Source organism: Lipotes vexillifer, unplaced genomic scaffold (assembly GCF_000442215.2).
Source record: "Lipotes vexillifer unplaced genomic scaffold, Lipotes_vexillifer_v1.1 scaffold822, whole genome shotgun sequence".
NCBI classification, from domain to species: Eukaryota; Metazoa; Chordata; class Mammalia; order Artiodactyla; family Lipotidae; genus Lipotes; species Lipotes vexillifer.
Window position 1 is genome coordinate 2,023,180 of NW_006770496.1, and position 13,639 is coordinate 2,036,818.

Sequence of the window (13,639 nt, forward strand, 5' to 3'; positions counted from 1 at the left end):
TAGGGGAGAGATGAGAAGGAATAAAATCACTGATTATGCCTTCTTTTCCCAGTGAAGGTTCTTTAGGCCTCAGGCCAGGCTCTGCCTAGGGGAGGGGAAAGAGCTTTAATTGGATATGTGATTTATGTTTTAAATTGGGTTAAATTAACTTGAAATGGACTTTTTTTTTCTTTTAATACTTGAACGTTTTTGGAAGTTAAATTGGTTAAGGTTTATTTGAAGATAAAAAAGGGATATGCTGCATGGCAAATTGAAAGTGATGATTGGGGAATTCCCTGGAGGTCAGTTGTTGGGACTCTGGGCTTTCACTGCCAAGGATCCGGCTTCAAGCCCTGGTCAGGGAACTAGGATCCCACAAGCTGCAAGGCACAGCCAAAAAAAAAAGTGATGATTAGAGTAAAATTATCAAGCTGCGGGCTTCCCTGGTGGCGCAGTGCTTGAGAGTCCGCCTGCCAATGCAGGGGACACGGATTCGTGCCCCGGTCCGGGAGGATCCCACATGCCGCGGAGCAGCTGGGCCCGTGAGCCATGGCCGCTGAGCCTGCGCGTCCGGAGCCTGTGCTCCGCAACGGGAGAGGCCACAGCAGTGAGAGGCCCGCATACCACACACACAAAAAAATTATCAAGCTGCTGCTTGTTTGAATCTCCCGCCAAGTAATATTGGGAAATGTAGTTTTCTGATTAACTTAGATGATGATATTAATGGAGAAGAGAGATCTGACGTAAAATTGATTGCCTCTTAAAAGTGTTAACCATGCGGAGGTGTGTGAAAGCTTGATTCTTTTTTTTTTTTTTTTTTTTTTGCGGTACGCGGGCCTCTCACTGTTGCGGCTTCTCCCGTTGCGGAGCACAGGCTCCGGACGCGCAGGCTCAGCGGCCATGGCTCACGGGCCCAGCCGCTCCGCTGCATGTGGGATCTTCCCGGACCGGGGCACGAACCCGTGTCCCCTGCATCGGCAGGCGGACTCTCAACCGCTGCGCCACCAGGGAAGCCCGAAAGCTTGATTCTTAAAGTGACACAGATATTGATTGTCTGAGCTCTAGCGGGAGAGGATGGACTCTTTTTTCCTGTAAAAAAACCAAACAAAAACTTGTAAGGAGATGTGGGTCAAAGGGTACCAACTTTCAGTTATAAACTGAATAAGTTCTGGGTATCTAGTATATAGCATGTTGATTATAGGTAATAATAGTATATTGTATACTTGAAATTTGCTAAGATCTTAGATGTTCCCACCACATTAAAAAAATGTAACTATATGAGGTGATGGATTTGTAAATTAACTTGATTGTAGTAATCACTTCATAGTGTATACACATATTAAGTCATCGCATTGTGCACCTTAAACACCTGATTGTAGAAGCTAAATATATACAATTTTTATTTGTCGATCATTCCTCAGTGAAGCTGGAAAAAATGACTTTTTCCTTTGCATATTGTAAACCATTTTGAAAACTTCTGTATAGTGCAAATAATTAAACATCAGTGCAACACATTATCCCTTCTCAAACATGAACATGATATCATGTAGCCTTTGGGTATATCCTTCCAGGCTTCCTTGTGCCTTTTAAAAATTGCTTATTGCCTTTTTTTTTCCCCCAAATTGAGATCATACTTGTAAAAATTTTTGTGGCCTGCAAGAGGTTGCATAAGGAAGCAGAAATTGTTGTAACACAAAAATGTTCACTGATGAAGTAACCACTGAACATTCCTGACTTCTCTCTTAAAACTTGAATTTATTCACCTATCCAACCACTGTCTTTCTCTCTGTGCTGGGGTCTATTTAATGCAGATGGATTGGGAAGTCAGTGAAGGATACTGGAGATCAGTGTGGTCACTGACAAATTTGTCTAGGTTGGACCAGTTGAAAAACAAATAAAGAAAAATATCTAGAGATGACAACAGGATGGGCACTTCAGTGAAGAATGACTGTACATGACATATTAAGATAAGCTTTTGGGAACATCCATGTACCTCTCATGAAGGATTGCTGCCATGATGGTGCCATGTAAGTCACGCAATGGAAAATGATGTGCTATTGCATATCATTTTGATAGAAAAATTACATCCCCTCCAAAAGAAACTCCCACTATTTTTATTCATTCTTTGATTATCTAATAATTAGTTGATAGGTATAAAGGTTGCCTCAGTGTTGTTAAACTGCCATGGTAATGTTTTTTAATCTTATAGGGTACTTTTTCAGGGTAAATTTTCAATCAAATCTTTGTTCCCTATTATGAATATGAACAAATACTTATTATGAGTGTGAATACTTAATAGCCTTCTACTAAGTACCATTTATTGATGATAACGAGGGTCACCTGTATTTAAGTTTTTCTGAAGTCTCTAGACTGTTATAATAAATAGTAACCAGATAACCATATTTTCCTACTGAGTAAGCGTATGCTAGAAAAGCTAGTTTTATCCTAAGTTAAGTACATACTTTTAAAAACCTATACGCACAAGTTATAATAAAAAATTTCTTTAACTTTTTTTAGGTCTAATTATAAGTTCAGTATAGAAGGTACCACTTCTGTCTCTTATGGAATTAAGGCAAAATTACTCAGATTTTTCTAACTCTGATATATTGATGACTAGTGACCATTAGACTGGTGTATGCAAATACCTTAGCTAATCTGCTAAATGGGCTTTTAATTATGTGCTAACTTGTTCTTTTAATTATCCTAGTTGTCATATAAATAAATTAGCCTCTGGGATATTTGCTGTGTTCCCATTCTCTGAGATCCTTCTGGCTTTCTACTGTGCAGGTGAATCACCTGGGGAATCTTGTTAAAATGCAGATTCTGATTCAGTATGCATGCAGCTTGGAGGCAGGCAAAATTCCAAATTTGAAGCCAGCTTCCAGGACAATGCCAGTGCCAATGCTGCTGGCTTTTAGACCACATTTTGAATATCAAGGCTTTTAATAGCAACTTTGGGAACACAAGCCAGGCAAACTTGTTGAAGCCATTTCTTGTTATGATAACTTTATGATTCACTCCTAGTTTATTAGTAATATATATTTTTCCTGTGGGGATATATCTATTTACTTATAACTTGTAGCACATGAGTTTTACTGTAGTTTTTGTGTTGGGCATGTCATCTACAGTGGTATTTATAAAGAATGGTAACATACTGATGATGATGATGTAATAATTGACATGTATTGACTACTTATGTCTGACACTGTGCTTTACAAAGTTTGGCTAAATTTTCTCAAAAAAACCATGCAGTAGACATTATTGTTGTTATCCCCATTTACTAATGAGGAAGCTTGGTAACAAGTTTAGTGACTTGCCCAGAGTCACACAACCAGAAGGTGGCAGAGCCAGGATGTCAGCTCAGGTAGTCTGACTCTAGAGCTTGTACTTTTAATCTCTTTACTAGTCTGACAACAGCTAGAAAGCATAGGCTTAATATAATATCAGGTATCTGAATTTTCTAGCTTATGTCACCATTCATATAAGATATATTTGAATTTTCTAGCTTTTTCCCAAAAGACCTTTGAATAGCATTTTCCTTCCTTATGTTTTCCTTTTTTTGTGGCTTTCCCATAGATACTGATGATCTGTGATTTGTTACCAGTTTTTTTAGTCTTCCTTTTTGTATATTTGTGCTTAGAGAAAAAGATCTCAACTTTCATATTCTTTTGATATGAAAATTTATGAAGAATGAAAAGTAGATAGTACCCTGCCCAGAATGAAAGATAAAAAGTGTTTTTAGTAATGTTGAGACTATGTGTTTCTGCCAAAGAGTAGTAGCCCAGGAAAACATCAGGTTCTATAGGATCATCACAAAAGAATGGTTGATTCTTCTGTGTGTTCTTAAAAATTGGGAATTTTTTTCTTTATCCAAATGGTAATTATATTCTAGTAATTAGTCTGGAGACATACCTTCTGAGTTCTGCAAAACCACCAGGTGGTCTTAGAGAAGCCAAGAGAAACTGAGAACTCTGCCTTAGCTTCTCAGCCTGTTAGATGTTGACAGTTGTGTAGTGCTTGAGCCTTCATCCCGTGTTAAGAAGTAAGTACGTACACAGGTGTTTGTAAAAATATATGAAAATGAGTGAAAGCTGTTTAGGATTAGAAAAATATGTTACCGTAGCTGCAATTTAATTTGGAAATCGGTAAGCACAGAACAGGTCATGATAAATAAGAATATAGGTCATTACTCATGTCGAAGTAATAGGAGGCTGTTTACTTTCATTATCTCTGTTTCTTTTACAGTCCATCAATATTATGGAACTGACTTTACAAAAGTATGGAAGCTATGAAAAATTTGAACAGGCCACCGGTGGTAGCCTACTATCTAAAACTCGAATCTGGAGTCATGTTAGGAAATACATGATGAAAGAAGGCTGCATGGGTGAGGTATGAATCATGAGTAAGCATGACAATTTGAGCATTTTAACGCTCAGTCACTGCCACGTGTTTGTTTTTCCTGCAGGTTTTGTTTTCCCAACACTATTTTACCCATTAAATAAGTCACTCAGATTTCTTACTAAATATAAGTCTAAGTTTTTATTGCATTGAATTGTTAATGTTCAGTTTTTTCTGTTTTTCCTTTTTTCTTACTACCATTTTTGTATAGCTTGTAGGATTATGTGAATTGGCTTATGAAAATTATTAATGAAGAGATTTGGCACAGTGACTTTTCTTATTAATGTCCAGTTCCTAGTGTTCAGTCTCAAAATAAGCTTTGGTCCAGCAGTGACCAGGACTCTGGCTCCTTTACCTTCCTTTGCATTATTCCAGCCCGGGGGACTATATTTGAGAGCACTGCAGAGGCACAATTTCAGTTCTCTGTGTCTTCCTCTGCACAGCTGTCTACTGTTTTTTCAATCCAGTAAAGGTTCTTGAGTTCCCAAAGGCTCAAAATTCCAAGGGTCTGCATTTCATCTTCTTGGTTTTGGGGAGATTCAAGATGGTGTAAACAAAAGAAAAAGGTGTTAATTTATGGGTCCATTGTTTTCTGTGAAAACTTTCACCCCCTGCCTTCTACGTTCTTTTATTTATATATATATATATATATATATATACATATATATATATATACACACACACACACACACACACACACACATGAGTTCACCTCTGAGGACCTGCTTTCCCGAGCTTCCATGACAGTAGTAAATGGATGTCCAACACTGACCATCAATGTTTGCACTGCACGTGAGCATTGGCTGGAAGGAATGCTGAGGCATGAAATAGGTAGGGGGCAACCCTTCTCCATTTATTCAGTTGTAATAGCAGAAATTACTTAAAGGACTTGTTTGTTTATAATGCATTTTTTATTAGTAATATTTGGCAAAAAGTAATGAAATTGTTAGGTGTCACTTGAACTAAAGCTAAGATATTAATGTCTCATTTCAAATTAGATTTTTTTACGGTACCGTATAGCTGTATTAAGCTTGGAGAGTCATTTAACTCCTCTGGATTTCAGTTCCCCCATCTTCAACTGAGGGAATTGAATTAAGTGATCTCTAAGATTCTTTTCAAATATCAAGTCTATAATTCGACTCTTAAAAAGAAAATAAATTGCTGTAAAAATTATACCTCTTCTAATGAGACATGTAATCCTTCTGAAGGCTGCGTACTCCTTCAAAGCAAAGGGCATTAGTGTCAGATCATTTTCTACTTTCTTTTGATTTGTAGGTACACATCAATTTTGTTTTAGAACTGTTGGTAGAATCTTTTTTTGGAGAAGAATTAAAATAAGAATGGCATTTCTTACTTTTCATGTGCCTTTTCTTCTCCATAGGCACACATTATTTTCGAGGTATTAACAACCTTCAGCAGCCATGGAACAGTTGGACTGGCCGTAAAAAACATGACCTAAAGCCAAACAATCCCACAGAGGAAGGACTGGCAAGTATTCACAGTGTCCTGTTTAGAAAAGACCCCTTTTTATGGAGGGCTGCCCTCCTCTACTACACTGTTTATCGAGCCAGCCACATGTCTTTTTGTGCATTATTCAAAGACATTGGAAAGTTTGTCAAGGACCCCAGTACAAGATGGGATTATTGTGTACGAGCCAAGAGGGGATGGACTGATACCTCCCAACCAGGTGTGTGTCCCTTGACAGTAGATTTTCTGATTTATTGGGTAATTGTCATTTTTTTTTTAATTTTTGAATTTTATTTTATAAAACAGCAGAATTTTGTTTCCTAAAAGAGCAGGTTCTCACTAGTTATCCATTTTATACATATTAATGTATATATATCAATCCCAATCTCCCAATTCATCATACCACCACCACCACCCTCGTGCCACTTTCCCTCCTTGGTGTCCATACGTTTGTTCTCTATATCTGTCTCTCAATTTCTGCCCTGCAGACCAGTTCGTTTCTACCATTTTTCTAAGTTCCACATATATGCGTTAATATACGATATTTGTTTTTCTCTTTCTTACTTCACTCTGTATGACAGTCTCTAGATTGATCCACGTCTCTACAAATGACCCAATTTCATTCCTTTTTATGGCTGAGTAATATTCCATTTTATATATGTACCACATTTTCTTTATCGATTTGTCTGTTCATGGGCATTTAGGTTGCTTCCATGACCGAGCAATTGTAAATAGTGCTGCAGTGAACATTGGGGTGCAAGTGTCTTTTTGAATTATAGTTTTCTGTGGGTATATGCCCAGGAGTGTGATTGGTGGGTCATATGGTAATTCTATTTTTAGTTTTTTAAGGAACTTCCATACTGTTCCACATAGTGGCTGTATCAATTTACATTCCCACCAACAGTGCAAGAGGGTTCCCTTTTCCCCACACCCTCTCCAGCATATGTTGTTTGTAGATTTTCTGATGATGCCCATTCTAACTGGTGTGAGGTGATACCTCACTGTAGTTTTGATTTGCATTTTCTCTTAATAATTAGTGATCTTGAGCAGCTTTTCATGTGCTTCTTTGCCATCTGAATGTCTTCTTTGGAGAAATGTCTATTTAGGTCTTCTGCCCATTTTTGGATTGGGTTGTTTGTTTTTTTAATATTGAGTTTCATGAGCTGCTTGTAAATTTTGGAGATTAATCCTTTGTCAGCTGCTTCATTTGCAAATATTTTCTCCCATTGTGAGGGTTTTCTTTTCATCTTGTTTATGGTTTCCTTTGCTGTGCAACTGCTTTGAAGTTTCATTAGGTCCCATTTGTTTATTCTTCTTTTGATTTCCATTACCCTAGGAGGTGGATCAGAAGAGATCTTGCTGTGATTTATGTCAAAGAGTGATCTTGCTATGTTTTCCTCTAAGAGTTTTATAGTGTCTGGTCTTACATTTAGGTCTCTAATCCATTATGAGTTTATTTTTGTGTATGGTGTTAGGGAGTGTTCTGATTTCATTCGTTTACATGTAGCTGTCCAGTTTTCCCAACACCACTTATTGAAGAGACTGTCTTTTCTCCATTGTATATCCTTGCTTCCTTTGTCATAGATTAGTTGATCATATGTGTGTGTGTTTATCTCTGGGCTTTCTGTGCTATTCTGTTAATCTATATTTCTGTTTTTGTGCCAGTACCACACTGTCTTGATTACTGTAGCTTTGTAGTATAGTCTGAAGTCTGGGAGCCTGATTCCTCCAGCTCCATTTTCCTTTCTCAAGATTGCTTTGGCTATTTGGGGTCTTTTGTGTTTCCATACAAATTGTGAAATTTTTTGTTCTAGTTCTGTGAAAAATGCCATTGGTAGTCTGATAGGGATTTAATTGAATCTGTAGATTGCTTTGGGTAGTATAGTCATTTTCACAATATTGATTCTCCAATCCAAGAATACAATATATCTCTCCATCTGTTTGTATCATCTTTAGTTTCTTTCATCAGTGTCTTACAGTTTTCTGCATACGGGTCTTTTGTCTCCTTAGGTAGGTTTATTCCTAGGAATTTTATTCTTTTTGTTGCAGTGGTAAACAGGAGTGTTTTCTTAATTTCTCTTTCAGATTTTTCATCATAGTGTATAGGAATGCAAGAGATTTCTGCCCATTAATTTTGTATCCTGCAACTTTACCAGATTCATTGATTAGCTCTAGTAGTTTTCTGGTGGTATCTTTAGGATTCTCTATGTATAGTATCATGTCATCTGCAAACAGTGACAGCTTTACTTCTTCTTTTCCAATTTGTATTCCTTTTATTTCTTTTTCTTCTCTGATTGCCATGGCTAGGACTTCCAAAACTGTGTTGAATACTAGTGGTGAGAGTGGACATCCTTGTCTTTTTCTGGATCTTAGAGGAAATGCTTTCAGTTTTTCACCATTGAGAATGATGTTGGCTGTGGGTTGGTCATATATGGCCTTTATTATGTTGAGGTAGGTTCCCTCTCTGCCCACTTTCTGGAGAGTTTTTATAAATGGATGTCGAATTTTGTCAAAAGCTTTTTCTGCATCTATTGAGATGATCATATGGTTTTTATTCTTCAATTTGTTAATATGGTGTATCACATTGATTTTGCATATATTGGAGAATCCTTGCATCCCTGGCATAAATTCCACTTGATCGTGGTGTATGATCCGTTTAATGTGTTGTTGGGTTCTGTTTGCTAGTATTTTGTTGAGGATTTTTGCATCTGTGTTCATCATCGATATTGGTCTGTAGTTTTCTTTCTTTGTGACATCTTTGTCTGGTTTTGGTATCAGGGTGATGGTGGCCTCGTAGAGTGAGTTTGGGAGTGATCCTCTGCTATATTTTGGAAGAGTTTGAGAAGGATGGGTGTTAGCTCTTCTCTAAATGTTTGATAGAATTCGCCTGTGAAGCCATCTGGTCCTGGGCTTTTGTTTGTTGGAAGATTTTTAATTGCAGTCTCAATTTCAGTGCTTGTGACTGGTCTGTTTATATTTTCTATTTCTTCCTGGTTTAGTCTTAGAAGGTTGTGCTTTTCTAAGAATTTGTCCATTTCTTCCAGGTTATCCATTTTATTGGCATAGAGTCGCTTGTAGTAATCTCTCAAGATCCTTTGTATTTCTGAAGTGTCAGTTGTTACTTCTCCTTTTTCATTTCTAAATCTATTGATTTGAGTCCTCTTCCTTTTTTTCTTGATGGGCCTGGCTAATGGTTTATCAATTTTGTTTATCTTCTCAAAGAAGCAGCTTTTAGTTTTATTGATCTTTGTTATTGTTTTCTTTGTTTCTGTTTCATTTATTTCTGCTCTGATCGTTATGATTTCTTTCCTTCTACTAACTTTGGGTTTTGTTTGTTCTTCTTTCTCCAGTTCCTTTAGGTGTAAGGTTAGATTGTTTATTTGAGACTTTTCTTGTTTCTTGAGGTAGGCTTGTATTGCTATAAACTTCCCTCTTACAACTGCTTTTGCTGTATCCCATAGGTTTTGGATCGTCGTGTTTTCATTGTCATTTGTCTCTAGGTACTTTTTGATTTCCTCTTAGATTTCTTCAGTAATCTCTTGGTTATTTAGTAACGTATTGTTTAGCCTCCATGTTTTTGTGTTGTTTATGTTTTTTTCCCTGTAATTGATTTCTAATCTCATAGCATTGTGGTTAGAAAAGATACTTTATATGATTTCAATTTTCTTAAATTTACTGAGGCTTGATTTGTGACCCAAGATGTGATCGATCCTGGACAGTGTTCCGTGCACACTTGAGAAGAAAGTGTAATCTGCTGTTTTTGCTTGGAATGTCCTATAAAAATCAGTTAAATCTATCTAGTCTGTTGTGTCATTTAAAGCTTGTGTTTCCTTATTAATTTTCTGTTTGGATGATTTGTCCATTGGTGTTAAGTGAGTTGTTAAAGTCCCCCACTATTATTGTGTTACTGTTGATTTTCTCTTCTATAGCTATTAGCAGTTGTCTTATGTATTGAGGTGCTCCTATGTTGGGTGCATATATGTTTATAATTGTTATATCTTCTTCTTGGATTGATCCCTTGATCATTATATAGTGTCCTTCCTTGTCTCTTGTAACATTCTTTATTTTAAAGTCTATTTTATCTGGTATGAGTATTGCTACTCCAGCTTTGTTTTGATTTCCATTATCAGGGAGTATCTTTTTCCATCCCCTCACTTTAAGCCTGTATGTGTCCCTAGGTATGAATTGGGTCTCTTGGAGACAGCATATAAATGGGAATTGTTTTTGTATCCATTCAGTGAGCTTGTGTCTTTTGGTTGGAGCATGTAATCCATTCACGTTTAAGGTAATTATTGATATGTATGTTCCTATTACCATTTTCTTAATTTTTTTGTGTTTGTTATTGTAGGTCCTTTACTTCTCTTGTGTTTCCCACTTAGAGAAGTTCCTTTAGCATTTGTTGTAGAGCTGGTTTGGTGGTGCTGAATTCTCTTAGCTTTTGCTTGTCTGTAAAGCTTTTGATTTCTCCATCGAATCTGAATGAGATCCTTGCCGGGTAGAGTAAACCTTGGTTGTAGGTTCTTCCCTTTTGTCACTTTAAATATATCGTGCCACTCCCTTCTGGTTTGTAGAGTTTCTGCTGAGAAATCAGCTGTTAACCTTATGGGAGTTCCCTTGTATGTTATTTGTCTTTTTTCCCTTGATGCTTTCAGTAATTTTTGTTTGTCTTTAATTTTTTCCAGTTTGATTACTATGTGTCTTGGTGTGTTTCTCCTTGGGTTTATCCTGTATGGGACTGTCTGCACTTCCTGGGTTTAGGTAGCTATGTCCTTTCCCATATTAAGGAAGTTTTCGACTATAATCTCTTCAAATATTTTCTCAGGTCCTTTCTCTCTCTCTCCTCCTTCTGGGACCCTATAATGTGAATGTTGTTGCATTTAATGTTGTCCCAGAGGTCTCTTAGGCTGTCTTCATTTCTTTTCATTCTTTTTTCTTTATTCTCTTCCGCAGCAGTGAATTCCACCATTCTGTCTTCCAGGTCACTTATCTGTTCTTCTGCCTCAGTTATTCTGCTATTGATTCCTTCTAGTTTATTTTTCATTTCAGTTATTGTATTGTTCATCTCTGTTTGTTTGTTCTTTAATTCTTCTACGTCTTTGTTAAACGTTTCTTGCATCATCTCGATCTTTGTCTCCATTCTTTTTCTGAGGTCCTGAATCATCTTCACTATCATTATTCTCAATACTTTTTCTGGAAGGTTGTCTATCTCCACTTCATTTAGTTGTTTTTCTGGGGTTTTATCTTGTTCCTTCATCTGGTACATAGCCCTCTGCATTTTCATCTTGTATATCTTTCTGTGAATGTGTTTTTTGTTCCACAGGCTGCAGGATTGTAGTTCTTGCTTCTGCTGTCTGCGCTCTGGTGGATGAGGCTATCTAAGAGACTTGAGCATGTTTCATGTTGGGAGGGACTGTGGTGGGTAGAGCTGGCTGTTGTTCTGGTAGGCAGAGCTCAGTAAAACTTTAATCCACTTGTCTGCTGATGGGGGCTGGGTTCCCTCCCTGTTGGTTGTTTGGCCTGAGGCTCTTTGGTGGGGGTAATGGCAGACTCTGGGAGGGCTCACGCCAAGGAGTACTTCCCAGAACTTCTGCTGCCAGTGTCCTTGTCCTCACGGTGAGACAAAGCCACCCCCCACCTCTGCAGGAGACCCTCCAACACTAGCACGTAGGTCTGGATCAGTCTCTTTTGGGGTCACTGCTCCTTCCCCTGGGTCCTGATATGCACCCTACTTTGTGTGTGCCCTCCAGGAGTGGAGTCTTTGTTTCCCCAAGTCCTGTCGAAGTCCTGCAATCAAATCCCGCTAGCCTTCCAAGTCTGATTCTCTAGGAGTTTCTCTTCCCGTTGCCGGACCCCCAGGTTGGGAAGCCTGATGTGGGGCTCAGAACCTTCACTCCAGTGGGTGGACTTCTGTGGTATAAGTGTTCTCCAGTTCGTAAGTCGCCCACTCAGCAGTTATGGGATTTGATTTTATTGTGATTGCGTCCCTCGTACTGTCTCATTGTGGCATCTCCTTTGTCTTTGGATGTGGGGTATCTTTTTTGATGAGTTCCAGTGTCTTCCTGTTGATGATTGTTCAGCAGTTAGTTGACTCTCAGGCTGACTTTCACTAACCCCTTCCTTAGGCACCAAGGGCAGGGCTTATTTACAGGCTTAGGAAAGGAGTCCCTTGTGTCTTCTGATAACAGAGTTCAAACTTGCATTTGGCCCTCAAGGAGCAAGCAACCTGCTTTTAAGCCTAAGTCTCGCTTTGCTCTTATCTTCCATCCATTTCTTCTTGTCCTCCAGGTGCCGACTCAGCGGCGGCCATGCACACTCACTCTGGCTGGGGCTCACGATCCCCGCTCTCCTTTTGTCTCCTGCAGGAGCCGGGTTCAGCTGCGGTGGGCACAGTGCAAGTGGGTGGCTCTGCGCCTGGCTCACTGGCTGCGGGTCTGGGTAATTGTCTATTGATTTTGGATATATCCTAATCTTCCCATCAGAGAATCCACTCAACTATAAAAAATTAAACCTTTGTTGCTTGAGGTCAGTGCTAGTTTTCGCAACCCACATTTTGTTAGCATTATTTTTCCCATCTTGTTTTGAAATTTTTCAAACCTACAGAAATAGGGAAATAATGAAGGAATTAACACTTCTGTACCCTTCCTCTGGATTCACCTATTGTTAATATTTTGCCATTTTTGCTTTCTCTCTTCCTCTCTGACTTTAAAAACAGCTTTATTGAGATATATAATTCACATGACATATAATTCACCCATTTAAAATGTACAGTTCAGTGATTTTTATATTTGTGGAGTTGCGCAGCCAACACCACTAATCTAATTCCAGAACGTGTCATCACCCAAAAAGAAATTTGTACCCATTAGCTGTCATTACCTATTCTCTCTCCCTACTGCTCCTAGTGATAAATAACCATTAATCTGCTTTTATTAGTTTTGCCTGTTTTTCACATTTCATATAAATGAAATCATATAATATATGATCCTTTGTGGCTGGCTTCTTTTACTTAGCATAATATTTATTTATTTATTTATTTTTACTTAATATTTTTAAAGTTTGTTCATATTGTAGCATGTATTAGTATATCAGTCCTTTTTATTGCTGAATAATAATCCAGTGCATGAATATAACACCTTTTAATTATCCTTTCACCAGCTAATGGACATTTGGGTTATTTCCACTTTTTGGCTATTATGAATAATGCTATTATGAGCCTTCATTCATAAGTTTATGCTGGTAATTCTCTTGAGTATATGCTTAGGAGTGGAATTTTGGGGTTATGTGATAACTCTGTGCTCAACCTTTTGAGGAACTGCCACCGTTTCCAAAGTGAATGCACCATTTTACATTCCCACTGCAGTGTATGACGATTTCTAGTTCTCCAAATCCTCACCAACACCTACTATTTTCATTTTTTAAATTAATATTATAACCATCCCTAGTGGGTGTGAAGTGGTTAACTCACTGTGGTTTAGATTTGAATTTTCCTGGTGAGTAGTGATGTTGAGCATCTTTTCATGTGATTATTGGCTATTTATGTATTTTCTTTGGAGAACCGTCTGTTTAGATCATTTACCCATTTTTAATTGGTTTGCTTTTTATTATTGAGGTGTAAGGGTTTTTTATGTATTCTAGATAAAAATCTCTTGTCAGATAATCATTTACAAATATTTTCTACTACTCTGTAGTCTTTTCACTTTCTTGATGCTATTCTCTGTGACTTTTTAAAAGCAAGTTGTACACTTGGCATTTCATTCCTTAAAAACTTGAGCATGCGTCTCCTAAGACTAAAAACATT

At 37.8% G+C, this 13,639-nt stretch overlaps 1 protein-coding gene across 1 annotated transcript in view; it reads left to right on the forward strand.

Moving 5' to 3' along the window:
* Positions 1-13,639, forward strand: part of MATCAP2 (microtubule associated tyrosine carboxypeptidase 2) — a 68,977-nt gene that overhangs the window by 26,261 nt on the left and 29,077 nt on the right. The window contains exons 4-6 of the mRNA XM_007446131.1: positions 4,225-4,368; positions 5,085-5,208; positions 5,759-6,064. Coding sequence (XP_007446193.1) covers positions 4,225-4,368; positions 5,085-5,208; positions 5,759-6,064 — 574 coding nt within the window. The remainder of the gene's footprint in view (positions 1-4,224; positions 4,369-5,084; positions 5,209-5,758; positions 6,065-13,639) is intronic.